General features: G+C 42.6%; 1 protein-coding gene across 1 annotated transcript in view; it reads right to left on the reverse strand.

Moving 5' to 3' along the window:
• Nucleotides 1-3,669: 3,669 nt before the first annotated feature.
• The window catches only part of PLPPR4 (phospholipid phosphatase related 4), a 38,007-nt gene continuing 16,268 nt past the window's right edge, over nt 3,670-25,408 (reverse strand). The window contains exons 3-7 of the mRNA XM_054165091.1: nt 19,880-20,009; nt 18,044-18,239; nt 11,509-11,566; nt 10,097-10,270; nt 3,670-6,133 (exon numbers count right to left, since the gene is read on the reverse strand). Of these exons, the coding sequence (XP_054021066.1) occupies nt 4,796-6,133; nt 10,097-10,270; nt 11,509-11,566; nt 18,044-18,239; nt 19,880-20,009 (1,896 nt within the window). The 3' untranslated portion in view covers nt 3,670-4,795. The remainder of the gene's footprint in view (nt 6,134-10,096; nt 10,271-11,508; nt 11,567-18,043; nt 18,240-19,879; nt 20,010-25,408) is intronic.

Below are 25,408 nucleotides of genomic sequence, written 5' to 3' on the forward strand. Positions count from 1 at the left end.
GGCTTAGGAATGTAGGTGGGTGTGCAGAATGATCTAGCAGACATTTCCTCACAAGGTCCTAATGCTCCCAATTTCCAAACTTTCTTTTATTGCTAGATGGGTTGGTTTGGGGGTTTTTTTGGACAGAGACAAACTTGTCTGGATGCTGTTCCTTGTAAGTTGCAACAGCACAAGTTTTTGTGGTTTCCCATTGATGACTGCTTTTGCATGTCATGAAATACCTAATACTGTGTAGTGGTTTAAGCCTTAACTGGGAGTTAAGAGCTCAGATGGGGGCAAGGCTGAGAATCTCTCCCCTCCTCCCCCCTCCTCCCTCCCAACAGAGAGGGGAAAAAATAAAGGAAAGGAGCAAATCCACCAAACAATAATTTGGAGTTGGTTTGGAAGTAGAGAGGTAAGGAGTTTTCTTTAAACTATATATATATATAAATATATATATATAGAAATAAAACAATAACAGGTAAGGTTCACAAGGGCAAGGAACAAGGATGGATGGGAGAGGGACAGAGAAGAATACAAAACCAGTCTCTCTCTGAAGAGGCGCAGAGGCAGGAGGGAGAAGGCTCAGGCCCAACCGCGTGGCAGAGGAGCAGGAAGGCAGCCACAGTAGTTCTCATCCAGGAGAGGCAGGAGCCAAAAGGAGAGCTAATGGCTGCAATGTCCTGCTCTTTTATACCCTAGCTGGGCAGGGAGGGGGGAGTGGAACAGACTCAGTTTCCCAGGGGGAAAACACCCTGCAGGGAGGGCAAAGCACCCGCAACCCCTCCACCCTGTTGTGTTTTTCAGGATGGGCGTTAACCCACCACATACTGAAAACTAGTTTGAGGGTGAATGAGACTTTGCTTCACCACAGAGAATGACTGGAATTTTATTTTTATTTTCATGATGTTAGCACAATAAACTCACACAGCAGCACTGATCTGTACTTATTTAACAAAATACACTTATAGCAATTTACAAATTTGTTTGGTTTTTTTTTTCCATTTGAAAACATTGCATAACATTTTATTAAACACAATACTTTTTATATAGAGAATTTTTCATTTAAAAACATAGTTTTCTCTGTCGAGTATTTTCTTCTCTCAGTAAAGCACAGCCTAACGAAGAAATTCGTGCTTGTTAGCAAGTAAGAAAATCAGAACACTAAGAAGATGTCACCTGTCAATTTATTTAATTTTAAATTAAGGTATCAGTGGAATGTAAACAAAGAGTAATTTTACAAAAGGCTCCTTATCAAATATACATGCAGAGGTCTGAGTTCCAATGTATATATTATTACATTTCTGCTCTCTAACGTAATATACTTTGATAAGCCATTATTAAAAACAGTAGCCTTTGGCACTTTTGAGTAAAAAAGAATATATCAATATTTATGTAAAGAACACAATTTCAATGATTACACAAGAGCTTTAAAATCTTCTGTTAAGAAATAGGAAACCTTAGGAAAAATACCACACTGCACTTGAAATAGTGCAGCACGTTTTAGAGTAATAAAAGCAACACATATGCCAATATATATCTGACTAAAACCAAGGGATAAAGAACAAACACTCCCAACGGGAATCCTGCTGTTTCCAAAACAGCTGACTTACCAGAGGGAACATTTTCTAATCTTTTCTTTATTGCCATTATTCTCCATTTCAGTTCTGCATTATTTCCAGGTTCATCTACTTACATTCTTTTTCCCTGCACTTACAAACCAACAAACGATTGCATCTTCTTCTTTCCCTGCATTGATACATTGATAGGCCAACAACAACGATTGTGTCTTACCCATTCCTTTAAAGCTAATCCTACCTGCTTAGACTAAACTAAATCCAAAGGGTTTTGTTTATGACAATCCAAGGGTAATTCTTAGGAATCTTGTACAAAATTGTATATTAAATGCCAAGGACTAAAGATTCATCCTTTGAAAAAGAAAAAAAAAATGAGTAATAAACCCAAACCAACCCAAAACCTGACTTGCAGAGTCTGAGAATATAGTTCTAAAAAATAATTGGTTTCTTTTTTTCCCCCTGGCATCTAAAATTATTTTTCCCAGCTAATGTGCTTCGAGATGTGTCTTCAGCATACCCTGCCTTTAACATACGCAGTATGCTGCAACCCTACTGGTTAGCTTCTTAACAGCTAACCTGCAGAATCCTTCCTCCTGGTCATCAACTGTATGATGGGGTAGTCTCCTATTATCAGCAGGGAAAGTGTGGTTATTACCATAGGAACCAGCACTCTGCCACAGCAGTGGGTGATGGGCAGGAGGGGGGAAGTATTGCTTGACAGGGTTGATGGACAGCACTCAGCTAAGTCTGTACCACTGGTATTAACTGGGAAGGTATATAAAGCTTTCACTCCGAATCCTCTCTTCTATACAGATTAGCAAACACCATCCTCAGAGTTCTGAAATTATTTAGCATTGGGATTGGGATTTTGTTTTGGTTTTGAGGTTTATTTGTGTAGGTTGTTTTTTGGTTGGTTTTTTTTTTGGTCTTGTCTGTGTGTGTGTGTTGTGCTATCTGTCTTCTTGGCATGGGATGCTTCTTCTACCTCCTGCTTGGTTGGGGTAGAGTGAGCTTTTCCTCAGAGTTCTGTGGGGGAGGGTCTGTAGGCAGGTTCTGAGTATGTAGTATGTATCTGGTTCTCTGATACACTACATCAGAAGATTTAGAGCAACCCATGCCTCTCAAAAATTCAGAGAACAGACCTCATCTGCCGCTGCTTATTCAGTGTGGGGACTGCTAAGCCATTCCCTTCCCCTCCTAGCAGGGGAGCTGGGTGATGTCTCATAGCAGTTTTCTTTCAGGTGAAAATAGTGTAGGAGGGAATGAGAAGGTGCAGTGGGTGAGCACTGCCCTTGGCATTCTTCATGGTTTGAATTATTTAAGTCAGAACCAAGTGTAATAAGGCATTTCTTCCAGCATGCCCAGGGCATGCTATGCTTATTCCTTTCAGAGCTTATCCTTTCAACAGTTTTTGACAATGGAGGTTTTTAGCAGGCCAGTCATTTTGTTATATGCAAAGCTCAATTTGCTAAAATAATTTGTGTTCTCTCAGGTGCAGAGACCTTCCCTATTCTTATGTGGCAGTGGTGGGAAAAAATACAATAGTTAAGAAGTACCTGTCTCAAGGGAGGTGAACAGTAGTGGCACAATGCAACACTCATCCAGTGATTCTGCAATACCAAGGCATTCCATTCTTGAAGTGAAGCATAAAGTCCCTAAATGATGGTGATTGGAGTGAAACTTGTGATCATTCTTGTGAGGTGAATGACTGCTGCTAAGTGTGAGCCACGAGGATGATCAGAGGGCTGGAGCTCCTCTCGTGTGAGGACCACTTGAGAGAGTTGGGGCTATTCAGCCTGGAGAAGAGAAAGCTCCAAGGAGACCTTATTGCGGCCTTCCAGTATCTGAAGAGTGTCTACAGGAAATCTGGGGAGGGACTTGTTAGGGTGTCAGGGAGTGATAGGACTAGGGGGAATGGAAAGAAACTAGAAATGGGTAGATTCAGATTGGATGTTAGGAAGAAGTTCCTCCCCATGAGGGTGGTGAGACACTGGAACAGGTTGCCCAGGGAGGTGGTGGAAGCCTCATCCCTGGTGGTTTTTCAGGCCAGGCTGGGTGTGGCTCTGAGCAACCTGATCTGGTGTGAGGTGTCCCTGCCCACGACAGGGGGATTGGAACTAGATGATCCTTGAGGTCCCTTCCAACCCTGACAATTCTATGATTCTATATTAATCACTTTTTGGCACCTGGTCAAGGATGTGGCTGTTTTTTCTTACTCTCATGGCACATCTTGCAGTTACTGGTTAAAACCCTGCGTCATATGGTTAAAAACTTATAGGGGAAAAACGGAAGGCGTGCTGAAGGGCAGAATGAGAGGTTTAAAAATGTAAAAGCTGAATTACTCAGAGTATTTTAAAAGACCCCTTTAAAAACTTAGTTTAAAACAATTCGACAAGTTAGCCCACTAAGAAGCAGCCTCTTCATTAGTAGCACCTGATCTTAAACAAAAAGTTGAGCAGCAGCAGCAGCAAAACTATTCAAAATATAGAGTTACTCCATTCTAATGGAATGTCACCCACACATTTTTTTTTTTGTTGCAGTAGACATCTTAAAGAACTACACAAAACCTTTGCAATCTTTGAATGTGACAGATCCACTATAACAAAGCTGTAAATATTTCCTATGCTAAACGAATGCAGCCAGCATCATCAGAGTAATTATTAGCAATATTACTTTTAAAGGAACTGCACATCAATATGTCATCAGGTGTGTCTGCAGAGTCTAGCAAGTACATAAGGTTTAAAAACATGGAAAGTTGTCGTCAGCACCATCCTGTAGTAAAGACTTGGTGCAAATTCTGCAAAGGTGAACGTTTACCACGGGCACAGCCTTTGCCGTGAAAAAACTCCGTCAGTTTTGGACACCGGTATAAATAAAATAAAAAGTTGGCACATTCAGGAAATACAGTGTCTGTGTTCCAGACCACCATTTTGATTGACATCATCACCCTCAGGTAAACGTTGGTTTGGGGTTGGTTTGTTTTTTTCCTTTTGAGTCTGAAGAAACAGGTGGCGTGAAAACATTTCACGTTCAGTTAGGTTCTGGCATTGTGCTTTCCCCCCACCGCACGCTTTCCACAGGCTCACGCACACTGCACGCCAGCAGCCAGCGACGTGGTTTGGGGCTGCCGGTCAGTAGTTTGGCACATCAAAGGTCAATAGCAGCTCAAAGCAAGGAGAGCAGAACCTGTGTCCCGACGTGTTACTTGTGGTGGTACGGACCAGCCGATACGTCTCCTCTCAGTCCTTGTACGCTCGTGTTGGGGATGTACCTTTATAGAAGATGTTTCTGGTGTTCTCTGGACTGCTCCCTCTCTCAGGGATTAAAATGATATTACCTTTTCTTCGAAGGGTTGAGTCCCGGCTAGAAGAAATGGACAGGGTCTCTGAGCCAATCTCGCTTCCCTCCACTGGTGTTACTCTTATCGTAGTGATTCCATGATGGTGGTGCTCACTGTTATCTATGTTGCTTCTTTTCCTGTCACCCGACCCATAACTGTCTTTTAAGGAGTCACAGCTCTCAGAGTCTCTGTTAAGATCATTTAGCTCGTATGTCTGACGAAGGGTGACTTTTTCAGGACCTTTCCATTTCCATGACCCACTTCCTTCACCTTCTGATGGCATCTGAATTACAGGTCTGTTGTTTTCTGGATGGGCCTCAACTCTGACAATGCTACTTGGCTCGTGGTCTGTCAAGGTTTTATACCTGATGGCTCCTGTACAGGTAACTGTGCTTCCCTCTGAACCCTTTGGACTGCCCTGCAGCACTCCTTGCTGCTTAGACATGGCTATCACTTGCATGATTCTTGGCTGACTGTTACTTCTACACGCAACGCTCTTCTCAGCAGCTTTCAGCCATTTTGCTCTAGCTGAACTAGTTTTCGGCGACGTGTTCACATTCTCCTGAGTCTCTTCAGGAATGTGTACTAGTTGGGATGAGCCAGGACGTGACTGAATAGAGACCCTTGGCCCACCAGAAAGACCCGAGTTGTTACAGCCCGGTACACTGCCAGGCTGAATTTTCAGGTATTGGCTAGTTGGGCCGTGATGGTCGCCATTTACGCCCACTCTGGAAGGTTCTGAGCTTGATCTCATTTCGATAGACCTTGGTGGTGACTGGCCAGATTCAGTTTCTATCACTTGCAGTGACAACTTTCGACTTTCATTCTTGTTCTTCCACTGGGAAAGCAGCTGTTTGGAACGGGCAGAATCCATCGAGGCATGTATGGTAGCATTGCGTCTGGCTGGATCTTCCAAGGACGGTGTGTTGACTCTTGGCAAAGTGTTGCTGAAGGTGACCATGTTCTCCTTTCCCATTGGGCTTCGTGGTGTTATTATTTCTACATCAGCATTTGCTCGCTTGAGATTGGTCAGAGACCCTGTATCTCTGTGGTTTCTATTCAGGATGCTTCCTGTGCGGTGAGAGATGATGCCATCACTGCTGCCACCATTTTTACCAGGCAGGATTCTGTTGGCATCTTGACTGAGGTCTGTCAAAGACCTTAGGGGTTCTCTGTGAAAATTTTGGTGAAGCACGTTCTCATCGCTTGGTAAGAAGTTCCCCACAGCATACAGGCCCTGATATTTGAACAGAAAAGACAGTTAAAGTTATTTTAATTACATTCTTCTGCCTTCAAATAGCTATTGAGTGATAGAACTAGTCCAGCTTAACTGACAGGGTATGCTCACTTCCTTTGCCTCACCAGTACCTTCCTATTTCACATTCTGTCCTCAGTCTGGTACATCTAGATAGGGATGAAGTAGTCTCAGCAGGGTAACCAGGGCACATAGTTCATGACAATAAATAGCTGAGGAAAATATTAAACCTCCTTTGGTTTTCTTCATTTTACAAAGCAACAGATACAGCTGATGAAAGAGCCTTTCATTACCAAAATAACAAGAGAAGTGTTTGCAGGCATCTAGGCAAAGCTATTTTACAGCTGCACTGCCGTCTGCTCTGATTTACTGAATCGTGTTACAGCTCAAGTTGTTCTCTGCTCTATGGTTCTGCCCTTTCTGCTGCACAGTAAGTGTGTAATACAATATCCACACGATAGGACAATTTGTCAGCTTTAAATCAATTGCTTTCCAAGCTGCACAGAACTGCAACAAAAATTAATTACACAACATTTTCTTACTCAGTGGACTCGCTGTAGAATGCTGTCATATTCCACCAAAGGGTCAAATGCCTGACTGAGTCACTTAGGTTACTGATTCTTCATACTCCTTTCAGAGTTATTTGTAGTTTCACGTTATTTCCCCTCCCATTCTTACTGATTTGTAGTTTTCAGGGCAGATTTACTGACTACTGTGTGCCCAGGACAATGTACTCTCTGATGTATGTTGTCATGCAACAGTATATGGGGAAGACCTAAGAAAGAGCATACTTGTTTGTGGATTTCAAACATGGGAACAGCAGCTCCATTTATGACAGACTACAACAGATTAATAATTTGAAATTATTATTGCTGCTCACAGTGCAGTCATAGGAACAGGCTTGAGTAGCTCGTGGCGTTCTGTTATCTGTACTGGTTTCTCTTTCTTCTGCCATTTGCCAACCCCCTGTCCCCAATCACCTTTGTAGATCACCTTTGTATGTAACTTAGATTATCTTATGACAGAAAAAAAGGGGATAAGATGTTAACTTCTTTTAGTGTTATACTAGATTTCATTACTGAAAAGATTCCTAGGGGTCAAAACCTTCCCGCTGGCTGTTCAGACTCTTCTGTTCACCTGCCCACACCAGAGCATTAAAAATGTTGTCACTAGAAGTTCCTGATTGCTCACAGGCACCTGGGTTGATGCTGTGCTGAACAGCTTTCAGTCATGTTGGAGATATACTGAAAGCAGCAAGCAAAAGCAAATGTTTGATGAGTGTGGTGGTTTTGCCCTGGCTGGGGGCCAGATGCCCACCAAAGCTGTCCTATCACTCCACTTCTCAGATGGACAGGGGAGAGGGAAAATGTAACAAAAAGCCTGTGAGTCAAGATAGAAGCAATTTAATAGGCAGAGCAAAGGGAAAGGCTGAAAGTGGAAGCAAAGGCAAACAAAAACCTATTCTCTGCTTCCATCAGCAGATGCTCCCTGGGAAGGTGGGCTTCAATACACATAGGCATTGCTCCAGAGGACAGATGCCACCAATGAATGCCCCCCTCCCCTTTGCCTTCTTTCCTTCAGCTTTTATATCTGAGCTGATGTCACATGGCATGGAATAGCCCTTTGGTCAGTTTGGGTCAGCTGGCCTGGCTGTGTCCACTCCCAAGATCCTGCCCATTCCTCAGCCTGCTGTTGTGTGTGGGAGGAATGCTGGAAAAGCACAGCCAAAACACTGCTGTGTTAGCGACACCCTTCCAGCTACCACGACAAAACACAGCACTGCAAAGGATGCTATGGGGAGAACTAACTCCATCTCAGCCAAATCCAATACAGTGAGCTTCCTACTGACAGGTACAGGCCTATCCTACATACACCTTTCACGGAATCATAGAATGGTCCAGGCCAGAAAGGACCTCCAAAGGTCATCCAGTCTGACTTCCCCACAGTCAGCATGGACATCCCCAACTAGATCAGGTTGCCCAGGGCTTCGCTGAGCCTCACATTGAATATTTCCAGGGAAGGGGCCTTTACAGAACCCTTCCAAGGTGCTCCATATGCTTCAACCCAGTACAGAGAAAAAGCATAGGAATAACCTGGCTTAGAGGTGTTCTATTTCCCCAGCATAATTTCCCCAAGAAACTAAAAGAATCACAGGGGTGTAATATTGCCTTTGATTTCTTGCAGCTCTAGCCATTTAATCATCTGAGTTGCTGCATACTAATTCAACCATTGTTTTGAGATCATAAACCCATCACTGGCAATATATAAACTCAGGCTGGAAACAGACACCAACTAATCCAATACTTTTCCTTGTGTTACACTTGTAAATGTGGAGCAGAGAAGATGAGTGTCTTTAAGTATTTAATGAAGCACATCATCTTAGAGCTGTTCCTCTATATGATGCCAGATGATTGTATAGCACAGTATCACAGTATCACAGTATCACAAAGGTTGGAAGAGACCTCGAGGATCATCAAGTCCAACCTGTCTCCACAGACCTCATGACAAAATCATGGCACCAAGTGCCACGTCCAATCTCCTCTTGAACACCTCCAGGGATGGTGACTCCACCACCTCCCTGGGCAGCACATTCCAATGACAAACAACTCGCTCGGTGAACAACTTTCTCCTCACCTCAAGCCTAAACTTCCCCTGGTGCCGCTTGAGACTGTGTCCTCTTGTTCTGGTGCTGGTTGCCTGGGAGAAGAGACCAGCCCCTTCCTGGCTACAACCACCTTTCAGGTAGTTGTAGAGGGCAATGAGGTCACCCCTGAGCCTCCTCTTCTCCAGGCTAAACAATCCCAGCTCCCTCAGCCTCTCCTCATAGGGCTTGTGCTCAAGGCCTCTCCCCAGCCTTGTTGCCCTTCTCTGGACATGTTCAAGTGTCTCAATGTCCTTATTAAACTGAGAGGCCCAGAACTGGACACAGCACTCAAGGTGTGGCCTAACCAGTGCAGAGTACAGGGGCACAATGACTTCCCTGCTCCTGCTGGCCACACTATTCCTAATGCAGGCCAGGATGCCATTGGCCTTCTTGGCCACCCGGGCACACTGCTGGCTCATGTTTAGGCAGGTGTCAATCATCACCCCCAGGTCCCTCTCTGTTTGGGAGCTCTCCAGCCATTCTGACCCCAGCGTGTAGCTCTGCATGGGGTTGCCGTGGCCAAAGTGCAGCACCTGGCACTTGGACTTGTTGAATGCCATCCCATTGGACTCTGCCCATCTGTCCAGTTGGTTGAGGTCCCTCTGCAGAGCCCTTCTGCCCTCTAACTGACCAACATCTGCTCCTAACTTGGTGTCATCTGCAAATTTGCTGATCCCTGACTCAATCCCCTCATCCAGATCATCAATGAAGATGTTAAAGAGGCTGGGGGCCCAGCATTGATCCCTGGGGGATGCCACTGGTGACTGGCCGCCAGCCGGATGTGGCACCATTCACCACCACTCTCTGGGCTCGGCCCTCCAGCGAGGGGGGGACAGTGTCAAAGGCCTTGCTGAAGTCCAGGCAGACCACATCCACAGGCCTCCCCACGTCCACCAGACGGGTCACCTGATCATAGAAGGAGATCAGGTTGGAGAGGCAGGACCTGCCCCTCCTAAATCCATGTTGGCTGGACCTGAGCCCTTGGCCATCCTTCAGGTGCACAGTTATTGCCGCCAGGATAATCTGCTCCATCATTTTCCCTGCTCCATCATTTTCCCTGGCACTGAGGTCACTTTGTGCATGGTAATGGCACTTTAATTTGAAATATGGATTTGCATTTTCCTATTGATTTCTTAAAGAAATTACCCAATCACATCAGCATCTTCAACACTTTTTGACTATCTTTTTTCATTCTGGCACATGACCACGATGAAAGGTTTTCATACAAATGTACCAGTGCTCTAAATTACAGCCTTGCCAGTTTCATTTGCTGAAACTTAACTGCATGAGGATATATTTACCAAATAGAGAGCAATTCCTCCTCCTATGAGAAAGCCACAGTAAACATCAACTGGATGATTCTTATACTGGGTGATACGAGTCAGACCACATATAATCCCACAGATGATAAAAGCAAAGACCAAGAGTGGTTTCAGAAGTTTCGAGGAGTCTGTCAATGTAGAATTGAAGTACATCTTGGAAAAAAAGAGAGAAACAGATAAGCAGTTGATGGGGATATTGATTTCTTGCATTCCATGTTTCTTTCACACACAGATCACTGTTGCACAGTCATACTGAAAAGGATCACTTTGATTTTATTTTACAGCCCTGCTAAAATTTGCTCCCTTGCTGTAGGAAGATCTGAAATCACAAGGAATGGATTACTAAAAGCACAGGCAGCGTTGCTTATTGGCACCAATTGGGATAAGGATTTTATGCCTAAATACTGTTCACAGTCAGAGACTGTTCTGTAAACCTGACTGAGGAGCCGCCGCTTCTGAAACACAGAAGCCAGATGTCGTGCCAGATGAAAGCAATAACCTGTTCTAACAAAAGCTACCACCAGATGCTTCAGAGAGACATTTCTCAACTGGGGGCCATATGCCAGGGAGGTCACAAAAAAGAAGTGGAGGTTGTGCATCAGTATTATTCCAGATTTTGGCTTTTCCCTGGACAGACTAAATATTGGCCAGCCCCCCGTCCATGCACAACTCCCCTATCTAATTTGATTAACTGATTATCATTGTTGTTTTCCTCTGGTTTTTAGAGCATGGGTGAGGGAATTACTTGTTGTTTTCTTTTTACTAAAACTTGAGCTAAGTGGTCACTCCCACAAACATTCAAACTTGTACATTGTTAGATGTGGAAAGTGAGCTGTGATAGCTGCAGCATGTCCTGCATTCCCCTGCTGGTTACTGATGCCTTTTATTGCCTTGCTTTGCAGTGGCACCTTGAAGGCCTCCGGAAGGGATTGTGCCAGTTCATCCATGCTGCAGTTCTATGGAGGTCAAATGAAACTACATCAGATAAATGCCTGTTCTTTAATGCCTCAAGCTCAAAAGTGAGGACAGCAACAAAGAAAAGGCAGAAGACATAAAGGTCATTTTGAATGGTGAGTTAAAACATCAGCTGGTCAGACTGATAAGCACTGCATTTTATATGTGAATAACACAAGGCATCAAATATACTTTAACATTACACTTTCTGTTGCTTACTAACAAAGGAATTGAAGCACATGAATATTTTCTGTATTCTTACTAGAGCTGTTTGAATTTTATCAGTTAGTAGTTTTATTTTGCTTTCAAACCTGGGAAGGTAAAAACTTATATCCATCTGGGACACCCAGGCTATACACAACACTTTACAATATACAGCAAGTGACTTTCTGGCTTCTGTCTTGTGCTAATAAAAATGAGCAAAGTTGGCTACTCACCGAAATGTACACTGCTGCAAAGGCTGCCAGGGTGGCATGTTGAGAAGGGAATGATTTTCTGCCAAGGAAGAAGACTCAGATTATGCTTCTCAGTTCAAACACACTGTGCTAGTGTTCACTTGAAAAAACACACTGGGGGGTACAGTCACTTTCAGCTTATACTTCCTAAGCAATACATGATCAATCAGCAACATTTAATTGCTGTATTTCTTTCCTATGTTCTGGAGAAAGGACTAATGTAGTGCCTTTGTTTTGAAGTTAAGTGTGCAGCATGATATTTTTTTTGTGTACTAAGAAGAGTGTGTCTACTACAACAGCAGTGGGAAAGCCTAAGGACTGCATGCTTGATTCAGAGAAACACCTATACATTTATTCTTTAATTAAAATAACATAGTAATCTTTCAGTAACTACCTAATTATACAACTTACTTAATGCATGAACCTTGATCACATGATTATTCTCACTGATTTCACTTGGACTCTTTTCAAAGTAAGGACTCTTTTCAAAGTAGGGCCTAACTTCATCAACTACATTAATCATCTTCACAGAATTAGAGAATCACAGAATGTCAGGGCTGGAAGGGACCTCAAAAGCTCATCCAGTCCAACCACCCTGCCAGAGCAGGAGCACCTAGAACAGAGGAACACATCCAGGCTGGTTTTGAATATCTCCAGAGAAGGAGACTCCACAACTCCCCTGGGCAGCCTGTTCCAGTCCCCTGTCATCCTCGCAGGGAAAAATTTTTTCCTCCTGTTTCCATGGAACTTCCTATGCCTCAACTTCCATCATTGCCCCTTGCCCTGTCATTGGGCATCACCCAGCAGAGCCTGGCTCCATCCTCTTGGCACTCACCCTGCACATCTTTATCAACATGAATGAGGTCACCCCTCAGTCTCCAAGCTAAAGAGCCCTCAGTCTCTCCTCATAAGGGAGACATTTCATTCCTTTGCTGCTCTAATAACAGGGCAATGACAGGCTGATGTTATTCTGAGAGAGAAGCAAGCTACATCCTTATTTGCTATATCTTGAGGTTTATTTTTTAGATCTCAGCACTTTATAACATGATAGGAGTGAAGGGAACACAAGAACATGGAGAGGGTGTTTAAAGAGTTAACAGTCCCCTTCCTGAAGCCCAGAACAAGAGGGTAATTGAAAATATGTCACAGAATCACAGAATCAACCAGGCTGGAAGAGACCCTGTGGGCAATAGCAGGTGTATTCTTGAAACTGCTGAGGGCCTTCTGCTCCTGTTGAAAACCTGGGGACTTGAATGGCATGTACTGGGTCTCGAGTTGGAAACTACAGATATGAAAATCAGAAGCGACAGCATAGCCTCTACTTCTCTGACCAAGAAACGTAGGTTTTGTTTAGGTAGCAGCTACAAAGAACAAGGCCCTCTAACATTTTAACATTATAATCACAGAATCACAGAATGTTGGGGGTTGGAAGGGACCTTTAGAGATCATCCAGTCCAACCCCCCTGCAAAAGCAGGATCACCCAGGGCAGGCCACACAGGAATGCCACCAGAGAAAGAGAGTCCACAACCTCTCTGGTCAGCCTGTTCCAGTGCTTCATCACCCTGACCATAAAGAAGTTCTTCCTCATGTTGAGATGGAACTTCATGTGTTCCACCTTATACCTGTTGTTCCTTGTCCTATTACTGGACCCAACTGAGAAGAGACTGCCACCTTCATCTTGACACCTACTCCTCAGATATTTATAGATATTACTAAGATTCCCTGTGGTAGTTTTAGCCTTTTCTTCTCAAGACTAAACAGCCCCAGTCTCTCAGTCTTTCTTCAGAGGGGAGATGCCCCACTCCCTTAATCATCCTGGTAGCTCTCTGTTGGACTCACTTCAGTAGATCCCTGACTCTCTTGAATTGGGGAGCCCAAAACTTAGTCTTCTTATAAAGTTCTTATAGACTCATTTCAATCCTCTAAATGAAACAATACAAGAAAAGTGATGGGAACATGAAGGGGATATTTTTTACACAGCAGAGCAAAACCTTAGCTGGGGGTGGATTCAGTAACACCTGTTCTGTAGCAGACATCTGGTTCATAGGTTCTAGAAGCCATAAAAAACTTTTATGACTTTTGAGCCCTAGAAGTTAGAACGATGCAGTGAAGATGCATAGTAGCTTGTAGCTGTGTATTTATCTCCCTTAAAAGGCAGGGACTTGTAATGTAATGTGCTGGCTTGATGAAGGAGAGTATGTCTGTGTTGTGACCACAGCTGATGTGTTCACCTGAGAAAGCTCAGCTTGGGTTAAATGCTTGAGCAATCATTCAGCTTGACGGATTTTGCCTCCCTAACTCTGCTCCATGTATAGCCATTTTCCTAGCAGCACCTGAGCTAGCCAGTTTTGCAGCAAATGACTTTGTCTAAAGATAAGTGCTGTGTTTCAGTTGTTGCCAACCAGCAGAGTCTACTTTCTCCATTTCCTTCCTCTGCCTGTTACCTTGTTGGTTCTAAATAATTCATTTGCAATTAAATGTGTGCAGTGCAGCTCAGTGTGAATGCTGCTGACCTGAATTTGAGCCCAGGGCTCCAGCAGGTTCATGACTGGCCAAGATGAAATCAGCACCGTTCTCTTTTTGTTTCTAAAGACAGATTAAAGCTACTCTTCTTTATGTTTTTGCCCCACTTCTGAACAAACCTTTCACCAACAGTATCCCTGGGGAACAAGTTGAAGGCTGGCAACAGGAGGATAAAGACATGAAAAAGCTGTGTGTTGTGCCTAATCAACTCCTTTACCCTCTGCAAGTTTTCATGGAGGAGGCATAAATCTGGTTAGAGTCCCTGTCGAGCTAATATGTAGATTTGATTAATAAACTTTATTATCACCCAGAACTTAACCTTAATTTGATGGCCTTTTAATACTATATAAGGTGTGTCCTAATGCTGCAGTTTATTTTCTCTTTATCTTCTATTTCACATGCTTTCAGGGCAAGCACAGCAGTTACAACCTAAATGCACTCTGTGTACTCTCTAGCAGTGACAATACTTTTGTTCCTCTATTTGTTATCTTCTGCTCTACAATGATAATAATTCCAACTAAAAATATGCAGCCTCTTTTATGGCTCTGCATTGAAAAGATGAACAAAGATCTCAAAGAAAACACATCCTGGACTCTAAATGCTCATGTGTGAGGATCTAGAGAGAGAAAGCAACGGTAAGAGTCATGCTGACAGAGACTCATACTGAATCAGAACATCAGAAATGACAGAGGGTAGAGAACTCACTGGAGATCTGAAAAGAAATCACTGAAAAGGCTCTTTGAAGATAAATAGAGGAAAAAATGGACAAAGGAAACCACTGGCTCTTTGGGGGTGTTGCAGAATAATCAGCTGGGTAATTATGTATTTTCTCTGCTTTTCATGGAGGAAATCTGGAGGCAAATCTCTGGAGCCAAGGTTTCTGGAAAGTACAAACTAAAAATGAAGGCCAATGAGAAATCTCAGAAGAATAAATGTCTTACAAACTGAAATTACTGAAGTCAAATTAATCTCCTGGGCTGCAGAAGTTATACTCTAAGTCCTGTAGTAGTTGACTGAAGGAAGTATTGGACCAGCAGTAAGTTTGGATTGCTTTGGTAAAGTTGAGTCAGGCATAAGGAAGCAACAGTTTAATAAGGGGAAAATGAAATAGAATAAGGAGAAAATAAGATGATGCCAGAATAGCGAAATGTATCCTCTATGATGGGAATCAATTTGAGATATCAATCTATTGTCATCTTCCTAAAGAAGCAGAAACACAAGAATTGATTGCTTAATCGGATTACAACAGCAGGTACCATGGTTGAGATGATAATGAAATGGATGAGATGAAATAATGGAAGTTTTTCTACCTGCTCACGTGTAAAGCTACACTGATTTCCCTGGGACACCAGGCAGGTGCAGGACACTGCTTGCCAGCGCCAGGCTTCAGTGGCAGCACCCCGGTAACAGTGAATAGTTATGGGAAAAGAGACAGTGAGGTGAAGGCTGATAGAGTAATTCTGGTTAGGCCTTTTAGCAAAATTATTGTCACCAAGTTATATAAATTGAAAAGATATGGCAAATTAATCACTGCTAATTATGAGTCTTAGCCCACTAGACATACTTAAGACCAAAGCGACCAAATAACTGAATGTCTTTAAATAGCAATGAAATCAGTTTGTCCCAGTGATAGTCAACAGATTATGAGATCTGATGGAAGATACTTAGAAAGTGAATGATTTCATGATTCCCAAGTGTGTCAGCCATTGAAATAAATGGAAAAGCAAACAAATTGGAGGAGAGATGCCTAACATATATGCAGCATATTTTAGCTGGCAAAAATGTAATGCCATGAGGCGTACAGTTAAAACAGAAGCTAGTATCCAAGGCTGCCTACAGAGCAAGAAAGGAGTGCACAGCTCTGGTGAAGTGTATGTGACTGAAATAACACAGCTTCGTGTCTACTAATCAGGTACACAGAGAAATTATGCAGCAGAGTCAGTCAGACTTTGTAGTCATTTCAAGCCTTCTATAATTTTGCTCTAACTTTTTGTTTTTTGAGAGGAGATTTAAAAAAGTAACAAAATTTTGAAGACATTCAAACATTCAGTGACTAACAGGTAATAAAGATTAACCTGGTGTGAAAAAGTTATCAGAAGACTACTCCTGTAATCAGTAAAGAGCTAATCAGTAAAGAGATGTTGACTTGCTGCAACGTGGCCAGAGAAGGGCAGCAAAGTTGGTGAGGGGTTTGGAGCACAGCCCTATGAGGAGAGACTGAGGGAGCTGGGGTTGCTTAGCCTGGAGAAGAGGAGGCTCAGGGGAGACCTTATTACTCTCTATAGCTACCTGAAGGGAGGTTGTAGCCAGGCAGGGGCTGGTCTCTTCTCCCAGGTGGCCAGCACCAGAACAAGAAGACACAGTCTCAAGCTGCTCTGGGGGAGGTTTGGGCTGGAGGTTAGGAAGAAATTCTACACAGAGAGAGTGATTGCCCATTGGAATGGGCTGCCCAGGGGGGTGGTGGAGTCACCATCATTGGAGGTGTTTAGGAGGAGACTTGATGGGGTGCTTGGTTGCATGGTTTAGTTGATTAGGTGGTGTTGGATAATAGGTTGGACACGGTGATTTCAAAGGTCTCTTCCAACCTGGTCTATTCTATTCTATTCTATTCTATTCTATTCTATTCTATTCTATTCTATTCTATTCTATTCTATTCTATTCTATTCTATTCCATTCCATTCCATTCCATTCCATTCCATTCCATTCCATTCCATTCCATTCCATTCTTCTATTCATGATTTCTCAGCAGTGTAATGCTGGTATTTACAATACCTGATGTCCTTGAACTAAAAGTAACACATGTATTGGAACAACACTAATTACTGCCTTAGATCTTCAGAGTCCTTGTTTAAATCTATGACCTGCCATTAATAATTGAATTATCACTACTTTATCACATTGAGTTTGTTTAAAATAAGATATATAGACTGGTTCCTATATTAACTTGAATAATATGCATGTCCAAAATTACAATTAGAATTGTCTCTCCTGGCCATCTAAGTAGTCAGGCTAAAGACTAAATGACCAGTCAGAAACAGTATGAAAGAAAAGGCATGCATTTGGGAACACACAATTTGTGTGTTGTGGTCTTCCTCTAATAAAGGTTTTTTTTTCAATGCTGTTCTTCTGAAAAACATCCAATGGTAATTTATTTTACTTTCAGACTTTGCAGTCAGGGACTAGGCTAAAGTTCCCCCTTCAAACTGTAACAGCTGTCAGTACAAAAAAGTTGATCAAGTGGAGAAACAGAAAACAGAGAAATTCCTCTAACAAATCCAGCCCTCAAGCCTGACAACCCTCAAGCCTGACAAACCGAGAACAAAATGACAGAACAGTAATGCACATCATGCCAAAGCCTCAGATAAACTCCTTGGGTGACTTCTTCCCCTGCCTCTTATGGGAAGATGAGCCAGATCCCACTGGGAAAAGCAGTAGAAGCTACACATGAGTGCATAGGAAATTATCTCCTTTGAAGGAGGGAAGATAACTAACTACTAACAACTGTGCTTCAGGATCTGACAAAGGCTTCCTTCCAAAGCCCACTGGCCTGGACTATTCATGCAGAATAATGAACATCATAGAGTCATAGAATTATTAGGGTTGGAAGGGACCTCAAGGATCACTCAGTTCCAAACCCTCTGCCATAGGTAGGGACACCTCACACTTAGATCAGGTTGCTCAGAGCCACATCCAGCCTGGCCTTACAAACCTCCAGGGATGAGGCTTCCACCACCTCCCTGGGCAACCTGTTCCAGTGTTTCACCACCCTCATGGGGAAGAATTTCTTCCAGACATCCAGTCTGAATCTACCCATTTCTAGTTTTGCTCCATTAATAGAAATCCCTCAAAATACACTTCTGCTGGCACCTTCATTATAAAACACTGACAAAAATCATTGTAGACTTTAACTAGCAAAAAAACCCCCAAAACCTAATCTGGAAACTAGTACAGAAAATCACAAATAAAATGCATATGATGAAGGATAGAACCAACCTTCCATCATTGATAATATTGAGATCAGGTCCTGAGCAAATGTCTTCCACAACATAGGAATTCTCTGAGCAGGATACGTTTAGGGATGTATAGTTGGGCTTGCAAACAGTCAGGAAATACGGTGCCTGATATCCTGTTGATAGTTGTATAATATCAGTAACGAGAGCAGTAGAACAGAGACCAAACACATGAACACCTAGGAGAGAAATCAACAGAGCTTGTTAACTTTATCAGATGCATAGATCAGGTTAATTGTGACAAAATACATTCAGTGGAATGCTTGTGTTGTTGGCCTTGAGAGAATTGAACTGAAGCATAAGACCTTTTTTTCCTTATAAAAGGTTATTGCAAAGTTGAGTGTAACAAATCAGATTATTCATGCTCGCCTTTTTGTTGAAACTTGGTATTTCATTTTGATGGCTTGATGTTCTCCCTCCTTTCACAACATGCTTTCATAAAGGTGAACTCTGCTGGAGGTGATTAAATTTGGAAAGCAGACCTCTGATCTGACTAAAGGACAGCCAACTATTTGAGGAGAGCATATATGCTCATCCAGTCCTGGGACTTGCCCTCTGGGATACAAGCTCCTTAATAACATGGACAGCTTCCCATTAGATCACTACACTGAGTGAGGGCCTGTTCTCTTTTTAACCACCAAGGACACACCAGCTGTCAGTAACTTTGGCTACTTTCACACTTCTTGTATTTCTCGAGTACCAAGTTCTTGCCACAAGTCCAAGTATTTCCCCTTATGGAAACTGATCCATTTTTCTGTTTGGTTAACAATGCCAAATTCACAAGACAGCTGAAGTAAATACAGTTGGTTTACTGAGCATTTTCAGCTGCTTTTCCCCTAAAGAGTTACCTCTAATTCTCTGCTTGTATCCATGTAAATACACTTATTTTTCATCTTAGAATTGGAAGAATGCTAAAGTCATTAAAATATGAAAGAAACTGCAAATTAAGAGTATGACCCAAGAGTGAAATTGATACACCTTTCAGCTTGTCTCCTTTGGTGATTGAATGGGATGCCAGACAGGAGAACAGGAGAGCGTGGGGTACCTTTAAGGTCCTCCTTGCTGATTCTGTGTACCTTCCCCTCTGCTCACTTCCTCACTACTGCATTTAAGAGGATGCTTTACTGGTCACAGACTGTATAACTTCTCCTGTCAGCACCTCCCTGCTTGCCAGACTACAGAAACCTACTGGGTTTTCAGTCTGCTGTCCTGCAGCTTGTCTTTGCCTAGGCTGCCCTCACCAATGGAACATATCTGGAACAGGGAAAAGCTTTCTTTCAGCCACTCATTGATAAAGGAAGTTAACTGAATGGGAACAAAATCCATATGCCTTTTCAAATTCAGATTTCATAACTGAGAATTAAATCAAAGTAATATAAAACAATGCAACCTGTTCCTCTCTACTAAGAGGTTGCTAGATTCTAGACCTTTTTCAAGGGGTGGATAAACACATCCCAGAAAAGAAGGTTTTTACTGTCTTGTTGAATACTGTGTCAGGAAGCTGCACTGAAGCTAGGCAGGGGAAACTATACACTGAAACTATTAAGAGAAAGCCAGCTCAAGGTGGGCAGAGACAAAACCAAATGATTCTTCTAGAAACACTGGGAGTGAAAATGGAGAGTGTAATTGGCTGTATTATTGAGCATGAGGCTGCTCTGCTGCTCCATTTTACAGTTTCTTCTCACATTTTCTGGCAGAAGATCTATACCAGTGACAGTCCTGCACTGTTCTTAAAGGCTGATTCAGAAAAGTAAAGCTGCATGGTGAAAACTGAATGTGGATGGAAAGCTGTTCTTTGTGACTGACATTTGAAACCCACCAACAAATCTGACAGCTCGTCTAAGAAAAGAATTGAAGTTGCATCCTCCTGCATTAATATTGGCTTCTGTTCCAATCCCATTTCTTCTTTTGGACAGGCAACAGTAGAGTATTCCTTCTCCTATCATTATCTGTAATGACAAAGGAGCTGTTAAATTAAATGCAGCAGTTACTCAGAAGACACTGATTCAATTTAAAGGGTTAAGGTACAACTATACTGCAACCAATGTCACCCATTGACGTGTATTTGCCTTAAGAGATTGGTAGCAATATGTAAACATTCAGTAATACAGCTTAGCCTGGGTGAGAGCAGGCAGGAAGGTATCTCTGAAATTAAATGCAAGTGGCATACAGTATGCAGTGCTCAGTGGAATTGGGGTCTTGATCCACAGCTGAAATTTTATGCATCTACAACTTTGCCTCTAAAATAAATGAGAGCCACCGCAATCTTTTAGTGCTCCTGAGGTGCCTTTAGCACTCAGTCTTGGCCTCAGGCCTACCAGTTCCTAGCAGCTTCTAATTACATGGCAGCCTGCTCTTCTATATTTGTTTAATTTGGCTTGGGTTTTAACCAGATCCACAGCAGCAGAAAAAGTTCTGTCCTTATGGTCCCTCCAAACACGCCAAGCAAAACAGATTATTACTGAAGCCCTTGACAAGAGTTTATGAGGAGGAGAACAGAAATGACAAATAGTGTTCCTTGCTGAAAAATCCAGATCCATTTATACAGTTGTAGTCTCAGGTTTGATTTTTGTCTGGTTCAACACTGCAGTAATTTGGATATCTGTATAGGGCTTGTACAGAGTTCAGAAGAAGGACTGAGTTGAAATACCAAAATTAATGAGGCAGTTCTCACTGAGAGGAGATTCATCTTGTCTGTCCATAGATGCACTGAAAACTAATACCTACAATGCACAAAGAACCACATAGTATTTCTGGTTGGAAGTGATATCCAGGCTCATCCAATCCAATCCCTGACCAAGCACTGAAGAGTCAACACTAAACCATGTCCCTAAATGCCAGGTCTGCACACTGCTTGAACACCTCCAGGGATGGTGACTCTACCACTGCCCTGGGCAGACCATTCCAGTGTTTGAGAAACCTCTCTGTAAAGAAATATTTCTTAATACCAAGCATAAACCTCCTGTGGTGCAGCTTGAAACCAATTCCTCTGGTCCTGTCACTTGCTGCCAAGGAGAAGAGGCTTCCCCCTCCTTGCTCCAACCACCCTACAGGGAGCTGTAGCTTACAGTGCAATGAACTGCTAAAGCAGCTGAACTGCACTCCATCTGCTGTACTTACCAGTGATGTTTGTGCATGCTAACACCCCTCACCCCGGAAGAAGGCAGATACAATGGACAAGCTTAGTCTAACCCTCTAAGATTTAACAAATTGAAATTTGTTTTCTTTGGCAGAAAAATTAAAGTAATGAAAGTTGTCTCATGATATGGAAAATGCCCTGTTAAGTAATTTTAGTTAGATGAGAATGGTGGTCACTATTATCTGTCTCTACTTGGTCAATTTACAGCTGAAATTTCCTGGACAAATCAGGAGTATTTTAAACTTAACCCCCCAGAAAAACTCCAACAGTCTTTAGCCATGCTCTAGGGAATGTCTGGCACAGGGTAAAACACTGGAGAGATGGATTAGATTGTGTGATAGAGGAGAAAATTGGGAACAGCAAGGCTTGTATGAAGGAAAACTCAGAGGCTGCTATTTCCAAGGAAACAAACTGCTACAGCAGAGAAGGCAGTAGGACTGAAAACTGCCAGCAGTGGATTTCTCTCCTTGTGAGTTGATATTCCAGCTCAGTGTAATTTAATTTCCTGGTGATCTCTGTTAGAAAGCACATTGTTACATTTAACAAGGTTTTTAGCCAGTGACTGGTAAGGGTTTGAACCTACATAGATGTGATTAAATAACTGATCCTAATATTTTTGAGTGAATATCTAGGGAGGAAGATAAGTCAGAAGATAGATTCACAGTGCCTTGAACCAAAAGACAGTCATGTTGCAATTCAGGTGCAACCATATCGCAGAGACAACACATCCACGTTGGTTAATTCCATCCAAGCCCAGTTGTGCCACACTGAAGTCTTCATGATTTCCAAATTTCATCTGTGCCACAAGCTATGAGACATATGTCAACAATACAAGGAGTCATTTATGTCAGTAATACAAGGAGTCATTTTCTGTAGCACTTCAGGGCTGTAACACAGACATGATTAAAAGCAGCTGCTGCTGCCTAAAGTCTCAGATCCACACAGATCCTTCTGGAATAATGGCTTGGGAAAAGAAATTACAAAATACTAGATTTGCTGTTCAAAAATTTACTTTAAAATGAGTGGATTTAGTAAGTTCTTCAGTTTTGCAAAAAAAAATAAAAATAGGTTTATGAACAGAACTAGTACAGAAAAATGTTAAGTCCTATTCCAATGTCTACATAAGGCTTTAAAGAGGGATTGAGACAGGAATTTGCTTGTCATCTCCTTTGCCCCTCCCTTCTTATCTTTTCTTATTTGCACTCTTTGGTAATGTTTAAAATGTATTTTATTGAGTCTTGATGACCTTCTGCCTCATACTGCAGTAAGTACCCAAGCCACAGAGGCTGTGGTAGTATATGCTGTGCTGCTGGGGATCCTCAGTGCCTCACATACCTCATGCTTTCTTTTGTGTATTTTCCTGGTTTTATAAAGCGTGTAATGAACTAAAATTTTAGTGAAAGATAAACTATAAAATGCTACACTCTACAAGATGACAATCACAGAATCACAGAATGTTAGGGGCTGGAAGGGAACTCAAAAGCTCATCCAGCTCAACCCCCCTGCCAGAGCAGGAGCACCTAGAGAAGATCACACAGGAACACGTGCAGGCAGGTTTTGAATATCTCCAGAGAAGGAGACTCCACAACTCCCCTGCGCAGCCTGTTCCAGTGTTCTGTCATCCTCACAGGGAAAAAAATATTTCCTCCTGTTTCCATGGAACTTCCTATGCCTCAACTTCCACCAGTGCCCCTTGTGCTGTCATTGGGCATCACCCAGCAGAGCCTGGCTCCATCCTCTGGGCACTCACCCTGCACATCTTTATCAACATGAATGAGGTCAATGTCACAGACATTAATATCTTTCCATTGAGTTTTATTGGCCTGTTTCTCCAAAGATAAAGGGAAAAACTGAACAAATAATTTTTTACTTCAGAAGTGGTATCAAACAATAAAGAGCTGATGCTCTATGCTATCTTCAGTGCCTTTCATTAAAGAAGGTTGTGTACTTTGCACTGTCTGAGCCCATTCTCCAAATAACACAAGCCTCACCTTCGTGGTTACACTAATGCAAACAAACTCCCCTTTCCTAAGGCTTGCAGCTTTTAAGCAGCTGTACTTCAAAGCAGCAGGATTTACTTTCTTTACCCATCTTGTTTGATAGGCATGCTCAAGTGTGAGTCCCTCACATGGCATGGTTTTGTTTAGTTGCCTATGCTGCTGCTAGGAAAAGGATTCAAAGAGAGTAACATTTTCTATTGCAAACTTTCATGCAATGCTTAAATAATTTAGCAATAATCAAAGCCCTTAATAAACTTTCCAGAATGAAATGGGCATTTGACATCTTGGAGCACAAGCCCTATGAGGAGAGACTGAGGGAGCTGGGGTTGCTTAGCGTGGAGAGGAGGAGACTCAGGGGTGACCTTATTGCTCTCTACAACTACCTGAAGGGGGGCTGTAGTGAGGCAGAGGTTGGTCTCTTCTCCCAGGCAACCAGTACCAGAACAAGAGGACACAGTCTCAGGCTGCGTCAGGGGAGGTTTAGGCTGGAGGTTAGGAGGAAGTTTTACACAGAGAGAGTGATTGCCCACTGGAATGGGCTGCCTGAGGAGGTGGTGGGGTCGCCGTTGCTGGGGGTGTTCAGGGCGAGGCTTGACAGGATGCTTGGTTCCATGGTTTAGATGATCAGGTGGTGTTGGATGATAGGTTGGACACGATGATCTTGGAGGTCTCTTCCAACCTGGTCTATTCTATTCTATTCTATTCTATTCTATTCTATTCTATTCTATTCTATTCTATTCTATTCTATTCTATTCTATATTACCTAGGCTTGACACAAACTCTCTGAAGTAAAAATTAGCTTTTAGCCCCCTCCTGTCACCTGGGTGAGCCTATGTAGATTCCCTCCATGGCTGTTTCAGGAAAAGTCCCCTTCACAGTTGAGCAGAAACACTGCTCAAACCTAGGAAACTCACTCAGACCACAACTGAAAGTGAGTTTGGGGTTTATCACAGTATGTGGTTTTTGCTGCAAGCGTGTGCACCAGGAACACTGAGAGCCTTAGCTCCCAGTTCCTAAATGAGTACAATTTTTAGCCTGATGGTTGTGTGCAGTCCTTCAAAAATGGTTTCTAAAGCAACCAAATCCAGCAACAAGAGTTCAGTTAAAAATCCCAAAACACAACAAAACCCCCAACATTCTGGAAAGCAAAGAGAGAGCAGCACTTGGTGATTTTTCGGTGAGTGTTACATTCTGTAGATGTTGTAATTGCAAGTTGGCTGCTATTGCAGAAGCAATGAACTGGTTGAATTTAAAGGAATTCAGAAGAGCTGGCAGCAGAGATGCATTTGCAGCTGGCCTTAGAGAAGTGCCTAACTGAGATGTGCAGTCATTGCTGTCAGGGGAGCAAGGAGACCCTTTCAGAAGGATGATTTGTTTTTGCAATCACCCACTCAAGGTGATGTTTTCTCTCCACTTGCCAAACAGGAGTGGTGTGAGAATAAGGCTTCTATATGAGCTGCTTAAAACCAGACATAGTGAAATCCCTCCAGTGTATATGTAAAGCATTTAATGTGAATTTGACACAGCAATTCCAGCAGGGCCAATACTCAACCTGTATCAGAAAATGTATCTTTTTTTTCTATCACATAGCAGGCAAACTGCTCATATTCTGACAGGATATTTCTGTTCCGCCGAAATGATTTCCTCCCTTTGAGGGAATGATCAAACCAGCCTCCTTTTGCCTACTCTTAATGATTAATTGGCAATTTAGAGGGCTCCCAGCACTATCTGGGAAAGGGTAATGGGTTTCACTGAAACAGCTGCTACACCTTCTCACTGCATAAGGCTAGTTCTCACCAAAGTGGCATGTCCAGGGATGTAAATGACTTTTCCAACAAAATGTTGAGTCCAGTTGGAGGTGTCCCTGCTCACTGCAAGGTGAGTGGACAAGATGACCTTTGAGGGTGCCTTCCAATCTGTGAATTACTGTGAATCTGTGATGTATTTCAGAGCAAGGAGATGTCCTGTCTACAAAAGTTTAACTATCTGTGCAGCATAAGAGGATAATTCAAGCTATTATCATCCAACTGTAGCTAAGTTCCTTAACATGAATGCCCACAATCAGGATAATGTGAGTAGATGAAGTGCTACAGGTGATGTTTTAAGTAGTGCATCTCCTTTGGTGACAGAAGAATAAAAAATGAATTTAAAATCCTAAAGCAATTGGCCTGGGGGACACTCTGAAGCCTAACTGAGCCCACATTTTCTT

Source organism: Dryobates pubescens, chromosome 11 (assembly GCF_014839835.1).
Source record: "Dryobates pubescens isolate bDryPub1 chromosome 11, bDryPub1.pri, whole genome shotgun sequence".
Lineage (NCBI taxonomy): Eukaryota > Metazoa > Chordata > Aves > Piciformes > Picidae > Dryobates > Dryobates pubescens.